The sequence below is a fragment of the Zeus faber genome, assembly GCF_960531495.2.
Source record: "Zeus faber genome assembly, chromosome: 11".
Classification (NCBI taxonomy): Eukaryota; Metazoa; Chordata; class Actinopteri; order Zeiformes; family Zeidae; genus Zeus; species Zeus faber.
In genome coordinates, this window is record NC_137205.1 from 30,642,455 (window position 1) to 30,654,641 (window position 12,187).

Below are 12,187 nucleotides of genomic sequence, written 5' to 3' on the forward strand. Positions count from 1 at the left end.
GATCACGATCAAACATTGTTCACGTGTTCAAGCACATACTGTATATACAAGCCTCCCCTCATCCCTGTGTCAGGAGAGGGTCAAGCATAATCTGAGCACCTTTGGAATTATGTTTGTCAAGTAAGTTGCCCGGAGGAGGAGACAGCCCGCGCCGCCACGACACAGGGATCACACCAAAAAGGAGGTAGTTTCGGGGAAAAGTGTCAAGCCACATAACTCGAAAGCTAATTATGTGCGTGTGTGTGTGGCTCTGCGTGTGTCTTTTTACAGTGATTTCATTTTTCCACGCCGCGTCCCTGCAAGCAGCCTTAGACCAGCACCCTTACATAAGTGCCATCACGCTTCTCAACGCTAACGCGCTGCTCCCTTGTCCGCCAGCCGCACATAAAACACACAGCTCCTGGAAGTGTTCCTCAGAGCACAGCCATCTTGAAACGTAGGGTCAGTGTCTTCATCCGGGAGGACACCGCAGCAGCTGACTTGGACCGCATTTGGGGTTGTGGCATCGAAGATTGTAAATTATACAAGTGTAATCGAGTAAGTGTAAAAATAGTTAGGTCTTGTGCCTGACTGGTATACAAACAAGCATATTAAAATAGTTAACTTGCTCCAGCCCATTGGCTAAATCCCCGTCTGGCTCAATCACTACACGACATAGTTATGTAAATAAAATGCTTCCAAAGGGTTCTGCAGTGGTTGTGACATAACAAATTTAGGTTTAGCTTTGACCAAAAGGGAAAAAAAGGTTACGAAGAGAGCCTGCCTACATCTTGGTTAACTAAATAAAGACTACAGAAGAGAAACTGCAGGACTGACTGTCAGTTCATCTGCTTTATAAAACCTTTAAAAACACATTTGTAAATGACCAACTGTCCTCGTGATCTCCTTCACGATACAATGTGTTGAGGGAGCCAACATCAGTAGAGATGGCACTAAATGTGATGATTAACCTCAGGCAATCCAAAAAAAAAAAAAAAAAAAAAGAAAAAGTAACTAGAAAGGACAACTGTACCCACAAGGTAAATGAACAGTGGTCAACATGCTAATGGGCAGCGATGGTAAGTTATGCATAATGTAATAAATACCATGACAATAACATGAAGAGGGAGGCTGCCTTCATAATGTCTCCTCTGTGGTTGTGACACCGATGAGTCCACCGGCGGGATTTCCACCCTGCTCAAGATCCAAAAGTGAGACGGACTCGGTTGTGCGAGAGGGTCCTCCACTTCACGTACTGAGCCCTCTGCTCCAGTTGCCACTTGCTGCATTTGGGTGTTGAAAATGTTTAGAGTATGTGCCATCAATCACTAAGCTGTCGGACCTAGCAGTGCAATAAGCTCTCTTTGGGGATCAGCTTGTCCACTTGGCAGCGAGCAGTTTCACGTTTCGTGCCTGGATGTGTTTGACATCTATGGGATGAGTGGGAATGGCTCTGGGATTTTTCTTTAACGGTTTTTGCCAGGGAAATATGTGCAAAGGTAATTTTTTTCACGTTACATTAAAAACACTCACTATATCTGTGCCACTTAGCTGTAGTCGTCTGCCATTGATTTCTATGTGAAATGTGGGCTTGCTTGTGCAGCCCTTTCACACTACTGTGATTGACAGCTGTGGAAATGAACTTGATGCGTGCATATATGCACAGAAAACAAAATGAAGACCTCTTCACTCACTACGTCATTAAAACTATTTCCTCAGCCCGTTTGCACCTCTTCGCCTCCCACCAGACACCTACATCCAAAAGGCGAACCAGAAACAAGGTAAACGCAGGGAATTTTCAGCGGTGTACCTAGATAGTGTTGAGCCTGCTCGGCACCTACATGTGACGCCTGTCAGGAGTCGGCAGCTGACGAGAGTCCAGACGAATAAGTTTAGCGACGCCCAGCAGGAGTGGCTACACCGGCCCACCCCTCAATCCGCCAGAATGGTCAAGTAGAAAGACAATGTGGAGACATGCTCCTTAGTACACAACGGACCCAAATTCCTGGCCCACTTCCTGGAACGGCATGGTTTGTCACCCGAACGCCAGACAGGTGCTTCACTTCTCTGCCAGATAACGAAATGAGGTTCAGCATCTTGGCAGGGTGCGTTGGCCGGTGTTGCTCCGGGCATTGGGCCATGTGTGCCACCAGCGTGTCCGACCGCGGGGGCTCTACAGCCACTGCAGAGGGAGGTCTGGGAAGGGAGCGGATCTGACGCTCTGCCCTGCTGCGCGCTGCAGTTAGCTGAAACCTAAAACCTGTTGTACCGTTGGGCTTCTGTTTTCGGGAGAATGTACGCAGATGCTGCCGGGCAACCTGCCCTATCGCAAACACATCCATAACCTCAAATCATTGTCTTAGCCTTGGTTAATAAGAGTCCACATGCAAAGAGTGTGGGACACGGATGCACACGGCAGTTCAGTCCACCACACTCTGAATACAAACTTAATGCTTTAGTGGTCGTGAGGAACACGAAGCGTTAACAGAGTCATGTTGCAACATCGTTCTAATGCCGACGACATATCACTGTCACTGACATATTTCCAATTTTGGAACCCAACCCTGGTAGTGTTACTTGGGTCTTGCATGCCCTCTCATCACAAGCAGCCGTTCAGGGTGAGGTGGTTGCTCAAGAATCATTCCCTCGTCTGACCTTTGCAACAATATTAAAGATGTTTCATATCAAGGCATATCTCACTGCGGTATCGAGCTCAGTCCATTAAACACATTGAGGATTTATTTTGTGTGTGTCCCAGATTATTATTAATTATTTCTCCGGCTGTACCTTGTGTAAGTCGAATGGGATTCGGGTGTTGAATGTACGATCGGGGCGCACGGAAATATATTTATGATTCCACTTATTTATAATTCCTCATTGAAAGGTTATCCCAGTACCCTTTTTGTAAGGTTCTGTTTTATCCTGTAACCGTCATGCACACTGACTGACAACAAAAAAAAAAAAAGAAAAGAAGAAGATGCCGCTGCCCACCCCCCCAGTCGGTAAACCCCTATACGGCAGTTATAAGTTACTTTTCACCGTGGTAAGAAAAAAACCTCATACCATCACAGCAGTATTCATATCATTGAAACTTTAGTCCTGGCTCATGTTGTGGTGCTCAAAAACAGGACTTTAATCCCAGAGTTAAGAGGGATAGGCCGGCCTCTCTCTCTCTCCATTTAAAACTCCATTTATCACCATGATTGACAGCCTAGAACGTTTGGAAAATAAGGGTCTGGTGAAGAGCCCTTCTTTAGCCGTTTCGTTGCAGAATCATGACGTGTGCACGTCTTTACAACTGAAAATGAGAAATTCATGAGGAAAGAAGCGTGACATGGACTGAGAGTTCAGTTGTCAAACAGTTATCTGGTTTAAGGTTTGCATTAGTACACTTTAGGAATAGAATAGAAAAAAAGTCTTGCAGATGAGCTTAGCCTTGGTTCAACTTTACAGTCCCAAATGTACACGCATAAAAAATTTCACAAACACACAACTGGTGCGGCCGACACAAGTTGTGTGTAAATGGAGCCTGTTGCGTTACTAGGTGAGGTGGGAATGTGAGAAGTCTTTAAGGAGGGGGGGACAAGGAGGGGGGGGGGGGGAGGGGGTCCCCCGGCAAGCAGGCGGGGCGGGGGGACCCAGGAATAGATCAAGAAAAACAGTCAATAAATCAGCTGCTATGATGACGGCCAGAGACAGGAGAGCAGCACCGTCACCTCAATTAGTCCGGATGAATGAGGCTAATTTGAGACGGGGGCAGCGGGCCTGCGTCCGGGCCACAGGGCAGGTGAGTTATGCTTGTGCTGGCCTCCACGTAAAAGGGGTCTTGCCTTATGACCTTGTGAGCTCAGGGGACAAGCAGGAGCTAATTCTCTATTAATAAACCGAAACAACTGAAGAACACCTGAACTGGCAGCGGGTGAGTGAGTTGCTTCCCTCCACACATGAAAATGGTCAGAGGGGCGGTGGGGAAAACCCAAACAACATGGAATATTAAATAAAAAGGCATTTCAAAATTGAAACTTTTTGAATGCCATGTCTGTCCTAGCACTTTTATATATAGTTTTCATTTTGGTTTTGTTTTATAGTAACCAACAATACATAACGTCTACATAATAATAATCTTTACACGAGTAGAACGCAATCAAAAAGTAATAATATGATGAAAAAGGCAAACAACCTCAGCGCTTTTTATAAAATACTATATTATAATATCATATTATAATATTATAGTTGATATAGTAGAGTCCTCTAAACCTAAAAAAAAGTTTGTACATAGTCATAGCACAGTCATTGTTCCTTTAATCGTGTATATATTTATTATGTTGTGAATCTGACGGTGCGTAGCTCTTACCATCTCACAGTACTCGAACACCAGCAGGAAGGGGATGGCCTCCACACACTGCCCCAGACACTGCAGGATGTTTGGATGCTGCAGGACTCTGTGAAACACACGTTTTATTAATGATTCAACCTGCTGACACTGGCAGCGTGAAACATTATTTCCCTCTGACATACGAAGGTGCTCACTCAATGTAGTGTCTGAAAGAGAAGACAGAGGGAGCTGCTCACGCGAGCAGAAACCCCAAACGCACACTGGCCACCGATGCATTATTTAGGTTTAGAGATCAGAGAAATCAGAGAAATGAATAAAGAGTACATAAGTACGTCAATACATAAGAGTCCTAATTTTTCCAAATTTCTTTGGAATATTCTTATTTTCGTAAATAGTACTTAAATTGATTTATCTTCTATTTAACATTAATGGCGTGAACATAATCTATTTTTAGTAACTTTACTTTGTTTAACAATTGAGTCTAATTGGCTTTTATTTTGTCAATATTTAAATTAGTTTTAGTATTTGCAACATTGATAATTTGCAAACAGTACAAATTTCACTGGTAACATGACATGCTGTTATGTTCTACATTGATAATTAACACCTACTGTAAAACATTGCAAAAGTATTGCAGAAGTGATAAAGCACTGCAAATGTAGGTGAAGCAAGGTCCGGTGCATATGGATGGAGGTGGGTGGTGTAGTGGACTTTGTTCACCTGTATGGGTCTCCCTGCTGGAGGAAGCTGTTCTGCTCCTTGGCGCTGGCATTAGCATTGAGCTCCTTCACCACCACCCTGGTGACGGTGGGGTCGGTGTAGATCTCACTCAGTAGGACCTGGTAGCACAGTGATGGAAAACAGTTAACGCAATGAAACATGAGTACTTTCAAACTAAATTACAGATACAGCTAAATTAAGTACCTCAGACGAAAAAAAAAAAAAATGCAGTGAATGTCAGCGGGACCAGGTCGATTTTACACCACATTGTTTAAATTTTCCAAAAAACGTAATTAGAGACAGGTTACAACTCACTGTGACAGAGATATGGTCCTTTACACTTGGCCTTTTGTTTCTGCATTTCTGTCTACAACCATAAGACACGTTTAAGAACGACAAGAGATGCGATGGAAACCAGAGTTTCAGTTTTCCGGTAATAACCAGTTTTTGACGGAAAAATCTGTTGAAATTTGACATAGTTAAACCTCTCTGGTCATAATGTCCAAATGTTAAAATAATTCCCTCTGCGCACAATTGAAATTAGTGCTGGGGGATATAACAATAAAGGGATATTTAAGTTCCGACCCAAAGCAGACGGTAAATATTAAATATGTAAAATATATCGACGAGACGTAACACTACAAACTTTATTAGTTATTTAGACATACTGACCATATTTATTTGGCTTTTGATTTTATCCATTTTATTTTCGTGAAATGTTAATTAAAACAGTTGCGTTTGTTACTTACTGTTCACAAACTGAAATTATTTAATTTCAAGTAGTAATTTATTTATTTATTTATTTATTTATTTATTATTAAAAAAATAAAAATAAAAAAACTAATTTAAACAACGTTAACTGACGGGACTTTTTATTTTGAATATTCAATAAAAAAATATTGTAAACCTGCATTCCTTCATGATGTGATTCTCTATATAACCTTCTCTTTATAGGTCTATCAACTGTTTATAAGCTCAATAAACACCGATAATATTCAACCAAAATCTCTCCCATTCGTCTGGGGCGCTAAACCTCCCAGGACACGTGGACCGGCACCGACTCATTCTAACGGAAACTCTGGTGGAAACAAAGCACAAACAGCCGTAGGAGCGTTTTGAAAAGTGCTGAAACACCGGGACATTTAAAGTGCCACGTTTACAAAACGTCAAACTGCAAGGTGCGTCACACACCATCTGATGTATTTTATGACAAGACATCTGAGGTTACGTTGTCTCCCTTTCCCTTCTCGCAATCTCATTGTTCTGCATTTTCTTTCATCGTACTTCCCCACGCGTGCCGTCGTTTCCATCACCATCCTGGGTTTGAGGTTTTTTTTCCTCACGGGGAGAAAACAATTCGGTTAGATGGCCAGTTTTTCCGGACAAGAAAGGAGGAACTTAAAAGCGGACGGCGCACCTTTCCGAATAAGCCGTTGCCGATCTCCTGGATGTAGCTCAGAGTGTGGCGCGCCACCTGACTGCCGGAGGAGCCGTCTGTGAAGCAGCAGCAGAAAGCAGCACACGGTCATTTCAAACTCCTGCGTCTTCATCACCACTCAACGCTCAGTGATACCAAGGTCTTTGACACGGAAGGAAACATTGAGTGTGTATGCACGCAAGACACCGATGACGTCACTGTCGGCAGGGAAAATGACGACGTCACGGGTGGCTCGACTGAACGTTCGTTTTCAGTTGAAATGGTAAAGTTAGAACCTTTAAATGTTTGACAAGTCTAAACTGTGAGCTAGCCTCCATCGAAAACCACACAGAGGTAAAGAGCTCATTTTACGGTTTAAAAAAAAAAAAAGATTAAAAAGAAGACAGGTCATTTGTGTATAACAGGAAAGAAATTTCAATTAATACCTCAGTGGCTCGATTATTCCCTGTTCATCATCGGCGTTGGAGAGTGCCGGATGATAAGCTCCCCTTGGGGGGGTTTTCAGAAAAAAGAATAATTGCCTTGTGGATGCAGTTATTCCACGGTACAACTCATTTGTACAAATACAAAATAACAGCAGGTGCCAGAGAGACTGTGTGGAGAGAAGCAACACCTGAGCTGCTCCACTGCAACAAATCAACCACATCAAAGTGGCTTTCTTACGGCCAAAAATAGCGGCGAATTCGGGCCCAAAAAAGCTCACCCAACAAGAGAACAAGAGAGATTCCAAACTGTGGGTGATTATCATCACAGATCTTGAGATGTACGTTATGTAATTAATGACAAAACAAACACAGAGCACAACAGAATACCGTGTCTGCTTGATTCATACTTGTCATGTAGAGCTGGAGACGGACCAAAGAACTAAATAAGGAAAACGGTATGAGATGCATTTCTATTTTTGGGTGCTCGGTGTTTTTCCACACACACCTGAAAGCTTTTGAGAGAAAGAAGATTTTACTGACTTATGGCTAAATGACCGACAGTGAACGGTTACATAGCACCATCACCATGCAACATAAAAACAGCTTTAGATATTAAACATAATAAACAGTTTCTAAAGTGTCATGGGGAATAAGCCCAAACAACAAACTGCTCTTCTTCTCTCGTCGTATTTGAAACCATTCTTGCAGAACTTTCTCCAAGATAAATGACATGACTTCATTGATCGCCGTGGGGAACATTCGTCCCCTGTATTTAACCCCCTGTTTTTAGAAGCAGTGGGCGCCCGGATACCAACTCCGGCACCCGAGCCAGTGCCTTGCTCGGGGGCATCGGCAGGAGTGCGGAGGGTGACAAGCACGTCTTTAAGGGTTGGAGGAAACGAGAGGAAAACCAAGTGAATGCCACACAGAAAGGTCACGGTCGGGTTCAAATCCACAGCTTTCCTGCTGTGACTCAACAGGGCCACTGAGCCACCATGCCACCTAAACCGCTGAGATTCAAGATCAAGTTCTGAAAGGGTAAATATTTATGGTGGAGTATCAAATAAAAACATACACTGGCAATAACAACAACACTGTGCTACAATAAAGTAACATAATATAGCTCTCTTTATGAATAGAGGCGTTAAAGCAAAAGTGAGATGAAATCCTGTTATTATTGTGTTGCAGAGCTTTGAAAAGGCCCCTTGTGAAGGTGGAAGGAAAGGTACAAGCAGAGTGTGTGTGTGTGTGTGTGTGTGTGTGTGTGTGTGTGTGTGTGTGTGTGTGTGTGTGTGTGTGTCTCTCTCTCTCTCTCTCTCTCTCTCACCTGGGACACGGGGTTGGAGGTGTGGAGGTCCAGGCAGGGCCACAGGGGGCACGGCGAGGGTGTAGACCTCCGCTGGGGACTGCATGGAGGGTGTGTCCTCAGCCGGAGGGGTGAAGTCGATCTCATCGTCAAAGTGGTCCTCAAACTCCTGGAGTTGAACGTCATTCAGAGAAAGAAAGTCTCAGTAAGATGAGGTCCCATCACAGGGAGCACTTTGTAAGATGCTTGGATTGTATAAAAAAAAAAAAAAAAAAGCTTACACTGGTTTTTAGCAAACTCAACACAAATTAACTATAAAAAAGGGAAAATACAAATATTCACTATATGTCTTGAAATGTCCCAAAAATGACTCCTTTACCGTTTCTTTTACAACTGGTATAGGTCCATAGGTACTGTATAGGTCCAATACCCTAATATTTTAATAGCAATTTTCATTTTTTTTTTTTATAAATAAAGATTTGAAGTTCATTATATATATATATATATATATATATATATATATATATATATATATATATATATATATATATATATATATATATGCTTTAAAATAAAAATATCACGGCCTCAGTGTAAAAAAAATAGATTTTCACAAAAATATTGTTAAAATAAGTTAAATACTTGACACAGATACCTTTGTTGTAAAACTTTTCTTTACAACCTTTCCTTATACATTTGTCTCACAGACGCTGAGGAGATTAAAACAATTTAAAGATAAGATAAACAGAAAGATACTTTATTCATCCCCAACTGAAATTCCAGAGATTTACAGAATTAAAGTGGTAATTCATGGCATTGTAAATAAATAAAAAATATATATTATATTCATATTTTGTTTGGACCCAATGCCACCATCGTTACACATGAATTGAAATATTACATTTCTGGTATTAAATTAAATTAGTTTGGTGAAATATTTTTGTAATGCGCGTCAGACGGTAAAAACTGAAAAGTTAGCAGCATTTCTCATCATGTACAAAACGTCTACATATGGATATAGAATCGTACCGTGACCAGTCTCATCGATATCATATTGAATAGATATTGAATCAAAGGGTGAGACCTGCTGCCTGCCTGCAGATACCGCTCACATCCCACCTTGAAGTTGATCTCGCGTTCTTTGCAGCAGGTGACACAGTTGAGGAGCAGAACCACCAGAGCCACCAGGCTGGTCACGGACACCACCAGGGGGATGTACACGGAGGGGGACGCCGCGCCCGCCGCGCCCACACCGCCCACACCTGAAACAGCGATGGTGGACAGCGTCAGTTCTGCTGAGGTCACCTCATGGTTCATGAAAGTCGTCCATTCGGAACATTCATAAAAAAAATGTAAACACGTCACCTGATCAATAATTACCACTCAATGTTATTTACAGCATAATGTTAACGTACCAAAACCAATGATCAACTATGCACTGGCTGTCCAAAGCTTATTTTGACAAAAAGTCTTGAACTGCACAAATACAAATAGACTGTGCCATTGAGTCATCATAACAACCCGTATCGCTCCTCTGCGTTCCAAAAGCCGTCAACTTCAGCATCAGGGTTTCACTGCAATGAAAGTATGGAAGCGGCGTCGTTTGTAAGTGTGGATTCACACAGAAAGCAGAGCAGCCTGAAAGCGTTGTTTCCCCACACACAAAGCTTTTAAAAGGACCAGGTCTGAGTCTGAAGGATGGGCTGGATGACAGGGTGTCGGGCATCCAGCAGCTCATTGTTACCGATTGTGACTATCGTCCCAAAATCTCATGGTTAACTTAAACATGACTGGAAGCTCCCCTGGTGTAACTGCAGCCATTGCACAGTGATATTGCTAGGATGACTACATTACCACGTGACGGAGGCAGAACGGGGCAACATGACGAGTGCAGGGATGGACAAATTGCTAAAAATGTTTGATTTTATGTTTTATGTTCTGATGATCAATGCCAATAAAAGACTGTTCTTCAAAAGTGGTTAAAATAAGATAAAATTAACAAAAAAGAAAATTCATTCAATACTACAATCTTACGATATTAAAATAACGATTCTTGTTTTGGCTTCGATTGGATAACCTCGAACCTGAGAGCCCCACTCGATCATTCTGTCTTCCGACAGACAGCCGTCTCACCACCAGGCAGCTGATGCAGGAGCGTGGTAATGGCTTTGGGTGCTGGGTGCTGGGTGCTGGCTGCTGGGCTGGCAGTTCAGCAGGGAGTGCTGACAGCATCCCGCTCACACACCTTCTCACAGGCTCAGCTGCTGCTCTGTCACCACATCGCAAACCAAGGCTCACCAAAAGGCAAAGCGTTCCGGATTCTTCTCTCAGTGTTTTACAGAAGGAATACTACTAAACAGCCAACCCGTGGAAGAGTGCTTTGTAAGAATGTGTGTAAAATATTTTTTTATTTTTAAATATTATAAAGGCTAAAAAAAATACCACTTGATTGCTGTCTTGTGTCTAGAATTAAAATCATTTAATTTCTACTCATATGTACTGCCTTATGACCTCTGATGGGTCAAAATCCACGATTGAAGCTTATTTTCAACGGCAAATCTTTGGCCAAGTCTTAACTGTGGATGCTATGTTACCTACAGCCACAATAAATATGTTAAATTGCATCTTTTTGTATCAACAAAACTTAGTTATTCTATTAAAAGAGATAGGCCTCAACTTTTGCCCTACCCTACTTTGTAGCTGTAATGTTTTTTTGAATGTTGTGTGTATGTGTGTGTGCACAGACACGGGATATATACCCCCTGTCCAGCTGTTCAGAGCGTGTCAGGTATATCTTGTTGGCCCGAGGAGGCATTATCACATACTTAAGACATCATGTAAGTTGTTATCACACACAGACAGTCCCTCTGCTAGATTAGATGAAGATGATGAAGACTATTTATCACATGGCACACAGACACACACACACACCACAACACAACACATGCACCCTTGCGGCGGCGGCGACCAACACATACACGCGCTTCAAATGGTGGATGGTGAAACTTGTTCTCAGCTTTTAATCCATCTTGGCTTGTCCTTTTTCCAGCGGACAGCCAGGGGACGAATTCTAAACGACCATGGCTAGTCAGACGACGCTCTTGTGCATGTTTTCGGTGGGGGTCTTTCCCGATTTAATATGGAAGAAACCCCATGTGAGCACGGTAAGTTGTAAACTCCACACAGAAAGGCCTCATCGGGAGCATACTGTGCCCATTACATGACATCCTTTAGAAAAGTACAATCAGGCGCTGAACCTCCCTACCAGGAAAGTTCACGCAGTCACCCAGTCCACATCAAGAACAGAGAGCAGGGGATTCTCAACAAATGCTGCAGTTAATTCCATCTCTTTGACATGAGCCAAAGCAGAATAGTTGTTGCATTGCTCGTCAGGGGCAACTTATGCCAAGGCCCTGCCGTCCAACCAAAAAGATTGAGTATAAATTACTTAGACTTGAACTTTCTCTGCCTTCACCTCCCTATGCCGTGGATTCAAATGTCCTGTATGGCGGTCCAGGATGGGTCCTGTGCTGAGCATGATAATAACCCTCATATCAGCAGGCAGTCTATACATAGGAAACTGGTGGTGTACAAAAAGGACTATCCAACAGAGAACAGACAAATACTTTGTCTAACACCCCCAGGCAGTATTATAGTTGTCAGCTATACGACTAACGGTTATGGTATACATATATGTTAAATTCAATCTCTGCAAGTAATCTCAACCATCACTAATAAGTGCAAGGGCTTGGTCTCAGTGAAAACATTTTTACACCAAAATTAGCGGATTAACCCGGGTTTTTTTAAACCTGGGTAAACCCGCTCAGTTTAGGTGATTGACACCTTTCTGCTCTTTCTGTTCTGAAACGCTGCTCTTTTTTTCTTTTTGTTCTGGTGTGTCACGTTCGACGTCACGAACACGCCAGAAAAGAAGTGTCATGGTACCAGTGTGACTGGAAACAACAGTAGAGGAGACAGCACCT

The 12,187-nt window shown here is 42.6% G+C and overlaps 1 protein-coding gene across 2 annotated transcripts in view; it reads right to left on the minus strand.

The window, feature by feature from the left end:
- The window catches only part of lmtk2 (lemur tyrosine kinase 2), a 34,036-nt gene that overhangs the window by 10,917 nt on the left and 10,932 nt on the right, over positions 1-12,187 (minus strand). The window contains exons 2-6 of one of the 2 annotated variants that reach the window (XM_080010164.1): positions 9,324-9,466; positions 8,226-8,373; positions 6,453-6,529; positions 5,036-5,154; positions 4,334-4,421 (exon numbers count right to left, since the gene is read on the minus strand). In XM_080010164.1, coding sequence (XP_079866290.1) covers positions 4,334-4,421; positions 5,036-5,154; positions 6,453-6,529; positions 8,226-8,373; positions 9,324-9,466 — 575 coding nt within the window. Of the gene's footprint in view, positions 1-1,085; positions 1,208-4,333; positions 4,422-5,035; positions 5,155-6,452; positions 6,530-8,225; positions 8,374-9,323; positions 9,467-12,187 lie in introns of those variants that run through there. The other variant, XM_080010165.1, reaches the window with a different exon arrangement.